The sequence below is a fragment of the Danio aesculapii genome, chromosome 9 (genome assembly GCF_903798145.1).
Source record: "Danio aesculapii chromosome 9, fDanAes4.1, whole genome shotgun sequence".
In the NCBI taxonomy this organism is placed as follows: domain Eukaryota; kingdom Metazoa; phylum Chordata; class Actinopteri; order Cypriniformes; family Danionidae; genus Danio; species Danio aesculapii.
The window spans coordinates 32,090,466-32,106,936 of record NC_079443.1 but is presented as its reverse complement, the minus strand read 5'-3'; the positions used below and the strand labels follow the sequence as shown (position 1 = coordinate 32,106,936).

The window sequence follows — 16,471 nt, the reverse complement described above, 5'->3', positions numbered from 1 at the left end:
ATTGTGTCTGTGAGCGTTCTCTTGTTTCGAGCGCCCCATTTTGGCCTGGCTTGAGCTGTTTATTTCCTGCCATTGGTCCAGAATCATTGACTTGGACTTAATTACAGTGCCAGACGCCAGCATGATGAAGAGAGCGAAGGAGAGGGCTGTGTTTTCCAGGTGATATTTCTCCACCGGGGCTGCCAGCAGCAGCTGTGACAGGTCCGTTTGCAGCTTTCTGCCTCAAAAAAATCTTTATGAAATCCTTTTAGGTCAGCCGTGTCACAAATAACATTCCACGCGCAACTGTTTCGCTGGATAATAGGACGCTGTAAATACGACGCATTTGGAATGAAATGCCATAATTTAAAACAACGCACATACTCACAATCACGCGTAAACATACACGCACAAACACACACGCACACACATGCTCCCTCCCATGGCAGCAGTGGGAGTCCTTGACAGTGTGGTAGCAATGATAAATCACCTTTCCTGTTAATTCTCTCAGTCCTTATGTGTTGTGCCGCTAAAACAGGGGCTCGGAAATCGACTTGACAAACTATGAATGTAAAAAATATCACTTGGAAGGATCTGGGCTTATCTCCAATTTACATGTTATTAGATTTGTATTGTGAGCGGACAAGGCTGCGCTGAGGAAAAGGGGAGAGTGAAAAGAGATGTTGGCGATAAGAGAAGATAAAATGTCTCGAACCTCTCTCGAAAGTCTTTGATATCTTTGATGGAAAGTCATGACAAGGAGAGCGTAAACCACTCTACCGATTTTTAATATGATAGACACGGCACTCTGCGATGAATTGAGAGGAAACCTTGGGAAATTTAGCAACATTCTCTCAATAAATAGCTTTAATTGACCTTGGGAGCTAAAAATGTGCCATATGTTGCAAGTTGCAGTGTTTGAATTGAGGTCCCAGCGGACCTTTCAGCTGATTTCTCCAATGAAGGCACTGAGCCGGAGGAGGGAGAAAGAGAGAAAGAGAGAGAGAGAGAGAGAAGGGGAAAAGCATTGCAGCATTTGGCTAGCCAGTCACTGTGATATATTGACAGGTGAAGCCTGTGTCCTTGCAAACCTGTGTTCCTCGCAGCAGGAGAATTGAATGTTTAAAACGTGGAGGATGTCAGTTCCCCTCTCCGCAAAGGCTGCCGCTGCCTACACCAGACAATTACATTTTATTTGACCTGCCAATGGGGCTGAAGAAGTTGCCTCCTTCCAGGGGAGTGGTTATGACCTTTCAGTCTCATAAATGGAGACAACAGCGCATTACACAGAGGCTAATCTTTAAAACTGCATCGTCTACTCTCTCTTCTGCATTCCATTAAATATTTCAACAGCAAACTGTTTTACTGACCTAACTCAAAGCTTATATTGCCCACAGTTAAAACGCCAGTGTACCGTTGCTGCCCATTTCCTTTACTGGTCTGTATGATGTATGTATCAGACATATTGTTCACATGATTAATTATCAAAGCAGGCAGATTTTTAATTATAAGATCACCAATTATATATATATATATATATATATATAAACTGATAGTTAGGCCAGAATCAGTATTTAAATCTAACTTTAGGCAAAATACTAAGGCAAAATACCTTCGAAGTGTAAAACATTAGAGTTAGTCGAGTTATAATATGAAGTCAATATGGATATAATAAGAAATTAGAAATAAAAAAGCACAGTTTACTATGTATGATTAGCATGTAAACACTATGATGAATCAGTTCGGCAGGACAAAATCTGAATATTTGAAAAGCTTTAAATATAGCAATAGAACAACAACAGATTTACAGACAGATGGACGGACAGACGCTTATATTTAAAGATTTGGTTCTTTGCAAATGACTCCTTACCAGAAAACAACCCCCTAAACCAGATGTTATGAATGCATCACTACTTTGCTAGTGCAGTAACTAAGGTACAAAACAAAACAGAAAAACAAGAAAACATCAAAAGAAATGAAAAGGAAAGCCTTTTACCTTCACAGCATGTGTACACATGCAGACCACAGCGAGAAATGTGTGCTGTGATCCGTAGTGGGCAAATTCCTTTAGAATGACTTAAAGGTGCATATGTTGTGCATATGGGCACGGTGAACACAGACACTATGGCATTCGTGTTATGGAAATACAGCTTTCTACATCCCTGCTCACACCCACTTGGCTTTGCTCTTTCCTGCTCTTTAATTCCGAGATGAAAATTAGCCATTACCAAATTCCTGCTGAGAGTCAAAGTCAAGTGCTTGAATCGGTCAGCCCTGGATTAACAGGTAACATTTGGCTTGGAAAGCCTTATCTCAGAGAAATGCACTGTGGTGTTTCTCTCTCTCTCTCCCTTTCTCCCCACTAATGTTCCCTACACTTAGAGATTAAATCGCTTGCTGCACAAACCCATTTGAGAGCACCAGGAAGGTGAGGGGGATAATCAGCACAGGCACTGGGCCGTGTTTCCTAAACGCGCTTCCAAACATTACTGTGCACGGGCATAAAATTAGCGTCGGGACCTTAAAACGCTGACATTTCGCATGACTTTTGGGAAAGTGACACCATCATATTTTCTTGTAGGATATCATTAAATTTCAACTGCCCTGTGGCAGAGACTTTCCATTAATAACCAATTCTGTGTGTCACTCCGCGCCCCTCTTCTGAAATAATGAGTCCTTTGGTTTGGCTTAATAAATTGAAACATATTCTCAAGGCCACGCTGAAGACAGCCGCACAGATGGGCAGGCGAAGGGGTGGAAATCTTCATAAATCCTTAACTGTCGTGCGCGGTCAGGGATAAAAACAAAAGCAGCCTTTATGGTGAGCAGTTCACCACCAGAGGGAAAACAATGAATCAGTGGACTGCAGAAGGCAATCGGACTGCAAACTGGACACACGGAGCGCACAAAATGATGATGTTAATTTGTTTGCTTGTGTTTCAGTTCCTTCCAAGCAAAAAGCAAATAATATTCCATAATCTTAATGCAGCTTTTCTTTTGGTTCATACTCTGACCTATGAATCATGAGTCTGATTAATGCATTTTTAGTTCAAATACACCTGTAGTTTTGAAATCCACTTCAATTTCCAAGCATTTACTGGAGTATGACCACATAAATATGGCTACCTTTACACAAATGAACCATGGTTTAATTATAGGAAATGTGTAATCATTTTGTTTTTGTTTGTTTTTGCATACCAGCTTAACTACAGTTTTGCTACAAATACTTTGATTAGTGATTATTGTGAGGTAACAATAATTTAATACAATTTTTTATGTTTTATTTGGGTGATGCAGTGGCGCAGTAGGCCACTGGTTCGAGCCTTGGCTGGGTCAGTTGGCGTTTCTGTGTGGAGTTTGCATGTTCTCCCTGCGTTCGCGTGGGTTTCCTCCGGATGCTCCGGTTTCCCCCACAGTCCAAAGACATGCGGTGCAGGTGAATTGGGTAGGCTAAAATTGTCTGTAGTGTATGTGTGTGAAGGAGTGTGTGTGGATGTTTCCCAGAGATGGGTTGCAGCTGGAAGGGTATCCGCTGCGTAAAATATATGCTGGATAAGTTGGCAGTTCATTCCGCTGTGGTGACCCCAGATTAATAAATTAATGTTAAATGAATGAATTGTTTTTGTGAAGGTACTGTACATTGTTTGATTTCATTATTTATTATTGTTTACACTGCTTTTAATTACTTTGTTGTTACATTTGGAAACTTGATTTGGAAAAAAATCTTCTTAGATTCGGATAGTTCACAAAAAAATTAAAAATCAGTCATCATTTGATCCTAGTTGTTCAAAACTTTTATTCTGAGTTTACTGCATATGTACTTAGATTTTGGGAAAAGTTTTTATCTAAACAATGAATGCAAAGGAGTCCAAAACAACACTTAAACATTTTTCTTTCACAATTTCATACTTTGTGATTCCACATGCAGCATTACCACAAATGTCTTGTTTTCTGGTGGTGGGCCATACAACAGCGCAAGGCAACGAGTCTCTAGTGCAAACCACAGCAGAAGAAGATATCTTGTCTTTTTATACAGCCCATGTCATATTTATTGCATAAAGGTCAGAGTGTTCATTTGTTCAAAGTCAGCGTTTTTCCACGCTCCTCCATGTAATAAATGCAGAGGGGATGTCATTATTGGACCGCTGAGGATTAAAGGCTTGACTGCCTGTGATGACTGCATAAAAAAGCCCCTCCACTACTTTTGTTTCTTCAAGTGAGCGTCCTACAGGAAGACCGTACTGTTCACACAATGACAACCATCACTGTGGTAAACAGATACTCCTCAAAGGTGGATGAAGCATTGGCGATAGAGGGTTGCATAACCCGATTAATAAAGGTAAAGGAGGATGAGTAACTAATGCTCTCAAAGGCCTTTGAATTAATTGCCTTTTGAAAAGCAAATATATGCAGAACTCGTACGTAGTGGAGGATCTTGTTTACAGTCTATGTGGGGGGTGATGATCATTAGGGTCTGGAAATCTAATGTGTTGCAGGTTAAAATAATGAGCTTTTTGTGATTGGGTTTGTTATCAGGATGCATTACAGGTGTATCAGTTTGGATTGAGTCCGTTTATTGATCATCGAACAGTAACTGGCACAGACCTGAAAGCTAGATTACTACAATCCCACTCCTGAAGCTTCTGCAATCTAGTGCTAATCATCTCCAGACAGTTTAGTATGTATTTATTTATTTTTGTTAACTGAAATTGTTCTTGGCTCACATCTGGTTGAAATTGCTACATCTTTAAAAAAATGCACACATCACCTTCCTTACAGACAGACTTACAAATGTATTTTGTGCCAATATGTAAAAGGCGTATGCATTTTACACACAATGACATTAGAAATTCAAACAAGGACTAAAAAAACCCGACATAATCAAAAGGCTTTGATAGAACAAGCACTCGAACACTGAGAAACGGAAGATAGTCTGCGGTCTGATCACAGTGGAGTGTGTTTCGTTGAAGACGGGCGGACATATTAATGTGATTCGCAGCAATCCTACTGGGAATGAGGATGTTTGGGGCGACAATCGACTCTGGCACTAATCCAGGCTCTATGTACTGAGCCGCTTTGGAAACAGAAGATGAAAGACAAAAAGAAATGTAAATGTAAACTTTTTAAAAAGCAGAGCTTATGAGCCCCCGTCTGACGCCCTTCCTCTTGCTGTCTCTCATGCCCTCGTGAGCAGAAGAAAATGGATGCAAATCCATTTGCGTCTGGTTCACAGCTATAAAAAAATACTTAGGATTTTTAAAAGCGGGTGATGTGTTAAACGTGTGGAAATCTGTTTTGATAACATTATTCATAACACTGGCTTTGCGCAGCTTGAATTAATAACACTCCATTTACAGATGGAAGAAAGCTGGCATGGTATTTCCAGTTAAAGAGATTAATTTTTAAACACCTAATTGACAGGCCGGGGTTAGGCGGGATAAGCAACAGCATCTCCGGGCCTGTGGCTGCAAAGTCAAGGTGACTGGAACACTTAGGCGAGCTTTCAAATGCTACAAGAGAGGAGAGAATTAGTCCTCCCGCAGTTTTTCTCCACCCCCTATTCTCTTTTATGAGGAACGATTTTGTTCGCAGTGAAAGGATATAACAGCCCTAAGTATCCGTTGATAATTATTGAACAGTGAAATTTTTAAATCTGACACACTTTGCCCTAAACTCAGCAGCTTAATAATAGAGCGTCGTTTCTGTGCGAGCGCTCCAATATGACATTAAAGAGATAGTTCAACCCAAATTTCATTTAGAACATTTACTCATGCATGATTTTTTATCTGGCAGAATACACATGATATTTTAAAAGTCAACGGGGTATATCATTTTTTACAATAGTTATATAGTTTTAGTTGTATTCCATATATTTTGATAACATTTCATCAAAATATTTAAGTAAAATATTGCTATTTATTTTTTAGAAAATGACATTTAATTAAGTACACTCAAAAAATGACTACTGCTGCTTGTTTAACTTAACTACCAGTCTAAAATGAGCTGAAACAACACAATTCTTGAAATTTCTTTGGCCAATTTATTTGTTTTATGTTCAGTGTACTTAAATTTGTAAACTATTAAGTTAACTTAGCCATTTTGTGTTGGCACAACATGAAGGAATTGTGTTGGTCCAACTACCTTCTTAGGGGATTTGTGCTTCCCAGCATGCTTTGCATGGGAATGAATAAAGAGAGGGAAATGTTGACAATCAAAGTAATCTTAGGTGTTTAAAGTTAATAGAAAGACTTGTTAGAGTTTAATCTTTACCTTAGTTTGAAGATTTAGAAGAGTTTCATTTAATGCTTTTAGTTTTGACATCTTGCAGAAGCACCCATGACTTAGGTGTTGGCAGCTTAATAAGCAAAAATGCAATAACTGTCCTAAAATTAATTCTGAGATCAGTCTCAATCAACTGTATATGCAACTTATGAAACATGCTTAAACAAGGCTCTTTTAGTTCATTTATGATAACATCAAATAAAACTAAAAGACTTGGAAATGTACAACACATAATAGACATACATGATATTATCAGACCTTTGAGTTTAAGTTAAATAAAATTATTGTGTTGGACCAACTCAACTGCATTTAATTGTGCAAATAGTTTTTTTTTTTTTTTTTTGAGGGTGCTAAACAAATTTATTGGATGGAAATTCTGACCTCAATTTAATTGAGTTCATCCAATAAGCTATTTTTTGGAGTGTAGGGTTTTTCCACCTGAACTAAAACATTGGTATTGTGCTGTCTATAAATTATAAATCCAGAGAATCTGACAATTATCTAATGGTCACATATTTTTCCTCATAGCTCTATGTAAACTCAAAATTATTTTCCCTTTGGGGGATTTGCGGCAACTACAAAGTGAAATCTTTTTCAATTCAGCAAAACATCCTTTGTAATTGTTATGTCTGGTAAACTGGCTTCAAAACATGCTGTTTACCAAACAAATTACATGCATGCAAAACAATGATCTTTGAGGTATTTAATTGTTATGTCTAGGACATCTGGGTCATAGAAAGCCAGGGTCAGCCTAAGCTTTACAACAGTTGTTCTCAAGCTTTCCGCATTTTGAATCGCAAATTAGCAGAAAAACACCACTGCTAATTGTTACATTTCTTCTGTCCAAGGGCAAGCACATGATAAATTTGTTCACAGCAGTGTGCATAGTGTTAAGGGCAGATGCTCGGATATGTACTTAGAATTCACAAAGAGACGGTCCGTGCTGCATGCGGAACCACATTCATTCTAATTGCCCTTCTTCAGCAAAACAAAAAAGAAACTCACTTGCAAAGCGGGAGATCTACCAGTGCAGTCAAAAAGTGAAGCCCTAACCCTCTAGGCCAAAAGCTGCATCTTTCCTTTTCATCCAAGCAGGTGTCTCTGCAGCACATTGCTCCCTTTGAAATGAAGGGTAACATAAAACGGCCCTGGCATGTTGTGATGGACAAGGAGATTTCACCTTCTCTAGTGAATGATAATACATTATTAAATTTGCCTCTGTGCTCGCGAGATACTCTTAGCTGACCACAGCATATTTATCTCTCTATCTAAGCCTTACATCTTGGCAGGAGAAAGCATTCTGTCACTTTTAAGGCATTTCAAAGATTAGAAAGAACCACTCGCTTTTCAACATTCCTAAAAGCACTGTCTTTCTTGTGGAATGTGATTAGCAGTCCATGGTATCACGTAATGGAACATTCATGAGGGAGAACAAATATCCAAATGAAGCGCCGTGTCCTGGAGGGACGGTCCACGTTTGCATCATCAGCACTATTTGTTACGCTGCTCAGAAACTTGATTGATCCTCTATTGAATGATTTTTTTTCTTTTTTGCATCCCTTCATTTCGACAGAACACACTGACAAGTTGTTTGATCATACACCGTGATTGTCTGCCAAGTCACATTTCAGATCCCCATGGCTAATGATCCAGCCTTTTGTCTTAGGAAAAGTCGGCAGAGTCAGCACAAGCCTCAGTCCGTTTCACTTTTGAAGCCAGAACCGCAAGGACACTTAAAAAGGCGATAGAAAACATGCTTGGAAAGCAAGTGTGTCTGATGAAAGGAGAGCATTCAACTTTACTGTAATCAGCCATGGAGTTAAAGAACCGGAGGTGTGTTGTAAGTAACATGTTTGCTAAGCAAAAACCAATGTCTCTATAACGATGCAAGATGGCGGTCATTAAACTGCTGGACCAGAAATATTTATGAAATATGCAGCTACTACATCCTTCAATACAAGTAGTTTTGGCTTCTTTTTTCTCCAATAAACCTAATGATCAGCAGAAGTCAGAATTAGCCCCCCTGTTTAATTTTTCCCAATTTCTGTTTAACGGAGAGAAGATTTTTTCCCAACACATTTATAAACATAATTGTGTGAATAACTTATTTCTAATAACTGAATTATTTTGTCTTTGCCATGATAACAGTAAATAATATTTGACTAGATATTTTTCAAGACACTTCTATAGAGCTTGAAGTGATATTTAAAGACTAAACTAGGTTAATTAGGTTAACTTGTCAGGTTAGGGTAATTAGGCAAGTTATTGTATAACAGTGGTTTGTTCTGTAGACAATCGAAACAAAAATTAGCTTAAAGGGGCTAATAATTTTGACCTTAAAATGGCTTATAAAAAATTAAAAACTGCTTTTATTAACACCCCCTTTCCCATAATCAAGCCTTTAAACAAGTTATATGAATCAAGCATCATAATGTTTACTTTGCTCAAAAGGTCCACAGGATTTGTACAATTTTCTGCAGTACGCTAAGTGAAATTAGCCAGATTATTTCTCAGGCGTTACGCTCTAAATGAAATAAAGCCTCTGTCCTTGGGGTTTGTGAAGACAATTACATCAGCAAAGCAATCTAATGAGTTTCCATTCTTGCACTGCAAGAACAATATCTAATTCTGCCAGATACAGAAAAAAGAACACATCATGGTAAATTTCCCCACTCCCTTCAAGTCTATTAAATTTCATGTCAGGAAACTTGAAAAAACAAGATCTTACAACATTAGTCCGTACGCATGTAACAGTAGAACACAATATTACATGCATTCAGAATAACCCTAAAAGTATGAAAGTATGGTTATTGTACACCACACTTTTTTTTGCAATGGAATGATCCACTCTCTTCTCTTTGATTTGAGTTTTTAAAAGCAAATGACTTTTATTTTCTTGTCTTTTGATGTTCTTCGGGATGAGGTGTTTTATGATGAAATCATATAATGGCTAACACATGCTTTGCCATTCACTGACCAGCTGGCAAATTATCGGAGTGATACTGCGGCTGCCATGCTCCATTATTCATATGACTGCATCTCTGCGCTTGTCTGTTTGGCCAAATCAGATCCGATTATTCCACGCACATTTAATGCTGAATTCAGAAGAGGGGGTGTATGCATCAATCACTCGCATAACCAAAGTCATGATGTTCTGTCAATGGAGAGACTCTGTGACGGTTCGCTGTTCCTTCAAAGTCACACAATATGCTTGTGATGAGGATGTGGTCATTTATGTATTTGAATACTGTGGTAACTACGAAAAGGGGAAAGGGTAATAATCATGGCAATACTATGACAAGTGACAAGTGATGTTTCCTGTAGACTTTTAGAAAGATCTCCTTTTTCAGTAGGGTATTTTGAAGCGCTGCTATATGTAGTACAGTAAAGCAATGAAAAATGATTGTGTAACTTTACAATATAAACGTCCTTTGCACAAATCTAATTTTGCATAACTAAACACATGCCACAGGGCATCAACATTACATTGCCACTCATCAATGTCATCAAATATGACTCATCTGTGATGATCAATAATGCAGGAATAATTCATGTGAGAGCCGCTCTCATTTGGTAAAAATAAACCCCTACCATTCCTTTGGGCAACTGAAAATGTTTGCAGTTATTATCCCATAAATTACTCTTCTAGTGTTGTTATTGTGCAGCGCTTAGCTACAGCTCCCGCCCATATGTGGATATATTCACAAGCGGCTCCCCCAAGGAGAGGAACCATGTTAAATGTTTGATGTCCAAAATGAGTTTACTGCCAAAGGCTTTAGAGCCTTTCAAATTTCCTTGTTTGTCAACTACCTGCTGTTTCACAAGAGCGAGGCTTGTCAAAAACAATTCTGACAGATTCCCTTTGTGAAGCAATTCAATTAGTCCAGACTTTATAATAAATGTGAGAAAACTGCTAGCTTTTTTTTACTTCACTTCAAGGTGATGCAGCACTTAAATCTGTCTAAACTTTTACTGGCACAGATATGCTAGCAAACAATGACAGATATAGGAAACCATACAGCAATAATGAACTATCCTACAGAATGTCCCATTTATTAACTGAGTGATAGCATTATGATATTAAAATTTGCACTGATTCACCAGTAGGTGGTGTTTTTACGAGTGAATAAATGTATTCAGTTATTTACAAAACACTGATACTTTCAGTAGCAAAACAAACATGGCTTATCTTAAATTGTATTCTTCTCACTGCATACTATATACAGTTGTCAAAAAACTGTACGCGACGAGAAGTATATCTGATATCACAGTAGTTATACAGTAAGAAAGCAGAAAAAAATACGACAATTACCTACTTCTTTCTGCAAATATCTTAAGTAAACTTACAATTTAAATGTTTTTTAAAATAATGACAGCATGGTGGATGCTGTATATTTGAATTATATTCACATTATATGAAACATACTTTCAAAGTACTGTATGTAATTACTCAAGAAAAAACACGTGATTTCAAATGTGTTTTTATGAATAAAAAAGTGACTCAATCTATGAATTGAAACTGTTGAAGCTGTTTTTGTGTGTCATTGCTCATATCATTACTCCAAAGTAATGCCTAACTCACACTAGCAGCGACTTTGTAGCCGACTGTTGCTAAGGGTGGAAAACGCGATCTGCTGTAAACATAGGCCTGTGTAAGTCTACAGCACGGAGAGTACAACCGGCCTCTGAGCAAGCTGAGAGAGGATCACATGAGCTCTACTGGTGTTCTTATTGGCGGTCGCTCAAGAAAGTAGTTCTTTATTTGCATAAAGTTGAAGGACTCCTAACTTTGTCATGCCGGTCGACACCTGGTCGCCAATGGTCGCTGTTTATAACATAGACAGAGGTCGTCGGAAGTCGCTCACTCTCCGTTGAAATGAACGGTTACTTGTTGATTTGCCGCTGCGAGTCGCTCGTAGTGTGAATGAAGCATAATTCCTGATACTTTTAGGAATAAAATCAAGTTAATTATCAAGTGGCATCAAACTTTCTAATTTGACTTTGTGAGGAATCAGTTTCTTTTGGTGGTACAAAAATTAATTGGTCTAAAATGTAGGCTACTTAATATTGTTAATTGTAAATTGATCGCTTATTGAAATGATTCCCCATTTGTTTGATCTTCATGTTCATAACAGAGCATTAAATTAATGCTATAAACAGGCTTTTGCTTCAATGCAAAATATTACGATTGATATTATGAGTGTTGACATTACCTGTATCCAAGCACGCTAACAGTCTTTAGCCTTAATCATGTTTATTGTAAACTATCGTTTATTGAATTGTTGTGCCAGTCCTTGTATCATTTACTAAATTCTATTCGTTTAATATTAACTTGGAAGCAATAATTACTCTTGATTGTGTGATCCTGCCTAAATATGAGTTGATTACATAAACCTAAAACAATTGTCTGAAAGGCTAAAGACTGTTAGCCTGCTTGGATACAGGTGACGTCAACACTTCAATCGTAATATTTTGCATTGAAGCAAAAGCAAACGGCGTGGCATTAATTTAATGCCCTGCCATGACCATAAAGATCAAACAAGTGGAGAAATATCATTAAACCACTGGAATGTAATCTCATTTGTCTAAACAAACTGATCCAATGAACAACCCTAATTAAAAAGGCTGCCATAAACAAAAGCAGGCCAAGCCAGACGAGCCCCTCCTCTTTAACAATGGGGCACATTTATTTTATTAATCTAATGCATCATGTATCATATCATTACAGTTCAATATATCTATCATTAATTTTATTCCCTTCACTTAAGGCTTTTATTGGGATTACTTTGGTTATTAGTTGGTCTAATGTATTGGTTACCTCCAGATCCGGCGCTACGATCTCTCTCATCTCGCGGCATAAACCTGTGCGTGTTATTCAAATTGCCTCATTTATTATGATAGCTTCCTCATGTAAATTGTGCTGACTGCTCGCCCTTGCACAGTCCTCATTAGACTAATGAAAACCTTCAAACGAAAAAACTAAACAACCTGCCAAATAAAGGTCTGAGGTTATTATGAAAATTACAACTCTGGGAGCCAGGAGAAGCTCTGTTCATTAATTCATGCTCAGCAAATTGGTAACTAATTTAGTTGCACTCCTCTGCATTAATGGATTATTTTATAAAAATGTTTTCCACAGCCCGAGACCTTTGCCGCACACGTTAGAGAGCTTTGGATTCTAATCAAGAGGAGTGACATATTAAGCATGCCAAGCGTCTGAATGATAATGCAGCGGCGATGCAAATAGACAATGTGGATTTTCACTCAGTCGGAGAGAATCAGGACCAATCTAACTCAATTGATATCTAACGGGGCTGGAGGAACCGTGGCATGCTGAGGGATTAGATGGATCCATCTCAGCGTCTCGATTGGGGACCGGCAGGAAAAAAAGGTTTTGTCGAAACACGTGCATTGTGATAATGTTATCATAAACAGGCCAAGATGTCAGCGGTGTCAATCCAGATGTATAGTACACAATCAATCATTACAAACGTGAGATCCAGACAGAACAAAACACATCGACCGCACACACCAATCCTCCAAGGATCACACAAACACCTCATCTCCACCCCCCCCGCCCATCACACTTAAGGTCTGACCTGTAAATTCATATAATCATGCTAATTACTTTGATTCACAGGCTTGCTCGGTCTATGGGAGAGACCTACACAGCGCCGCCTCTCCGGGCAGATCCAACAGGGGACGTGCAGACCAGTGATTTCCACCGTGGTTTTAATGTCATTATCACCCTCTCCAACACTTCCCCAGCCCTACCTTTCCGCCTGGAGACAGTTCTCAAATCTATTATTTGCTTCGTTTTCTGTTTAATGCAAAGCATGTGAAATGACACTTCATTTTTTTCTTTGCCAAAGCAAAGTAAATAGTGAAAATTAATAGAAATTTATCAAAGGTTTAACATAATAATCAAGAGCTAGAGATGTTTTGACATTTAATTTGATGAAATTTTGTAAAGAGGTACAGGAAATCATGCTCAATTATTAAATTTTGAGCATGAAGTTAATGGAGTTAATGAAATGTAATGTAGTTAATGGTGAATTGACTCACTTTTGTTTAGACCTTTGTGAAAATTATATTAATAATTAGTCAGGTTGAATGAATTTCAGAATATCTAAAGGGCTTGACTGAATGCTAATGTGACAGTTATTATATACTTGCTCTTTCTTTCTCAAAAGAATCTTTCAGCAAACAGTAAGAGAAATATTTTTGTATTATTATTATTCTTTAACACGAAGAACATGTTGATACTCTAAAGACCCTTTCTCCAACATAAAGAAACTTTTTAGCAACAGAATGGTTTTAAAATTGTCAACAGTTCTTCACAGAACCAACGGCAACAAAGAACCTTTATTTTTAATTAAGTCTTAAGTGATTTTATTTATGTTTTTCAAAGACATCTCCTATTTTCACCAAGGCTGCATTTTCTTGATCAAAAATACAGTAAAAACAGTTATTCTATGAAGTATCATTACAACTTAAAATATGTTTTCAATCCACAATGCCACATGATCCTTTTGAAATGATTCTAATACGTTTGGTACTCAAAATATAATCAATAAAATATAATCAATTTCTGCTTAATATTTTTGTGGATTTCATGGATTTTTGTCTTTAATGTCAGTTATGAACTCAATTTCATATGAATTGAATGCACCCTTGATGTTTAAGAGTATAACTTTTTGACTGCCACAGAACTTTAGAATAGTAGTATACAGTTGAAGTCTACTATTAGCCATTCTGAATTATCTGCCCCATTATATTTTCCCCAATTTATGTTTAATGAAAAGAAGATTTTTTCAACACATTTCTAAACATAATAGTTTTAAACTAATTTCTAATAACTGATTTGTTTTATCGTTGCTGTAATGACAGTAAATAATGTTTTACTAGATATTTTTCAAAATGCTAGTATTCAGCTTAAAGTGACATTTAACTAGGTTAATTAGGTTAATTAGGCAAGATAGAATAATTAGAGAAATCATTGTATAACGATGGTTTGTTTTGTAGACAATTGGCAAAAAATTGCTTTTTAAGGGGGCTAATAATATTAAACTTAAAATTATTTGAAAAATATTAAACAAATAAGACTCTCCAGAAGAAAAATATAATAGGAAATACTGTTAAAACTTCCTTGCTCTGTTAAACATCATTTAGCAAATATATCATATATATATATATATATACACACATTGGTTAAATTTTTATGTACCAACCAGATAATAACCCTGTATGTGACATGCAATTGCCAAACTTATGCGAATTCACAGACACTTCCAACAATATCTGTGAATTATTGGTTTCAGATGCAGATTTAGGGTATTGAACTCTGACCTTTCTCCAGATGCATTCTCTTGGCATTATGGACGATGTCGTGAGCCAGATCGCCTTCTTTAGGCCCGGGTAAGATGCTGGGAGAGAGACCCAGTAACGCATGGTTCATCGACAGCCCGTTCTGATGCACAGCTTTGAGAGAACACAGAGACACATTATTCCCATCTCCACATGCTCTCAATCGACAACGCAAAACACCTCGAGTGATAAATAATGATTCTAGTTGAAAAGAGCTCTCGTCGTCCACTGGCTAGAGAAGGTGAATCTGTCCTTGGCTTTCAACTGTTTGTGACTTGTGGTATACCTCATCTCCAAATCAATGCGCCAGTCAATCAAAATCACATTTACCACTCTGCCTGGTGAGCGCAATTCTCAGTGCAATTCTCTATGACATCTGAGATGAGGGGACAGAACTTAAGCAACAAATAAATAAAAAACAACTATAAAAACACAGTCTGTGAATTAAAATGGCTACACAAATCTGTGATTTGCTCAATTGAAATGATATAAACAATTCACAAAGTGGATTTCTAAAGTCTAAGCCCACTGGTAAAGTGACATTTGCATTTTTAGAGTGTAATGAAAAAATCATTCCAAATTCTATTATTAATAATGATTATTGATACTGATAATTGGCGGTTCATTCTGATGTGGCAACCCCTGATAAATAAGGGACTAAGCCGAAGAAAAATGAATGAATGAATGAATGAATGAATGAATGAATGAATGAAATCTGAGACTGGTGGATGCTGCACACTGGTGGTCAGGAGAGATCCCCCCAAAAATTATTGTAAAGCACTTGAAGTGTAAATCAACATGTTAAACAGACCCCCTAGTTTTTCACAATTTTTCGTAATAAAAATGACTGATTTAGTGGTGGTAATTCCCAGAAATATGCGGACAATTTTGGGAAAAAATAAAATTATATATATATATATATATATATATATATATATATATATATATATATATATATATATATATATATAGTAATTAATTATTATATATATATATAAAGTTGAAGTCAGAATTATTAGCCCCCTTGAATTATTAGCTGGTGGTCAGGAGAGATCCCCCCAAAAATTATTGTAAAGCACTTGAAGTGTAAATCAACATGTTAAACAGACCCCCTAGTTTTTCACAATTTTTCGTAATAAAAATGACTGATTTAGTGGTGGTAATTCCCAGAAATATGCGGACAATTTTGGGAAAAAATAAAATTATATATATATATATATATATATATATATATATATATATATATATATATATATATATATATATATATATATATATATATATATATATATATATATATATATATATAGTAATTAATTATTATATATATATATAAAGTTGAAGTCAGAATTATTAGCCCCCTTGAATTATTAGCTCCCCCTATATTAGTAAATTAGTATATAAGTATTAGTTTTCATAACTCATTTCTAATAACTGATTCATTTTATCTTTACCATGATGCGAGTAAATAATATTTGTTATTACAAGTTATTGTATAACAATGGTTTGTTCTGCAGACTATCAAAAAAATGTATAACTTAAAAGGGCTAAAAATTTGACTTTAAAGTGGTTTTTAAAAATTAAAAACAGTTTTTATTTTTATTGCTTTTGTCTGTTCCATTGCTCCGTTTGTCAGATGTTTGCTCCACCTTTTTTGCAGTCTGAAATAAAAATATTTTGATTATATGGTTTGGAATTTGATATTTTATGAGATTATTTACATTTTTTGCAATTATTTTGCGTTTAAAAAGGATTCGCAAAAAAAGGATCGCAAAAATTTGCGACTTTTGTTGATTTTGTATTAGATTCAGTGATCACGGAATCGTGAAAAACTAGGGGATCT

At 36.5% G+C, this 16,471-nt stretch overlaps 1 protein-coding gene across 3 annotated transcripts in view; it reads right to left on the bottom strand.

Annotated features, from left to right (window-relative positions):
• dachd (dachshund d) overlaps positions 1 to 16,471 on the bottom strand; it is a 170,028-nt gene that overhangs the window by 26,785 nt on the left and 126,772 nt on the right. For all 3 annotated transcript variants that reach the window (XM_056465443.1, XM_056465441.1, XM_056465440.1), the window contains exon 6: positions 14,611 to 14,742. In XM_056465443.1, coding sequence (XP_056321418.1) covers positions 14,611 to 14,742 — 132 coding nt within the window. The remainder of the gene's footprint in view (positions 1 to 14,610; positions 14,743 to 16,471) is intronic.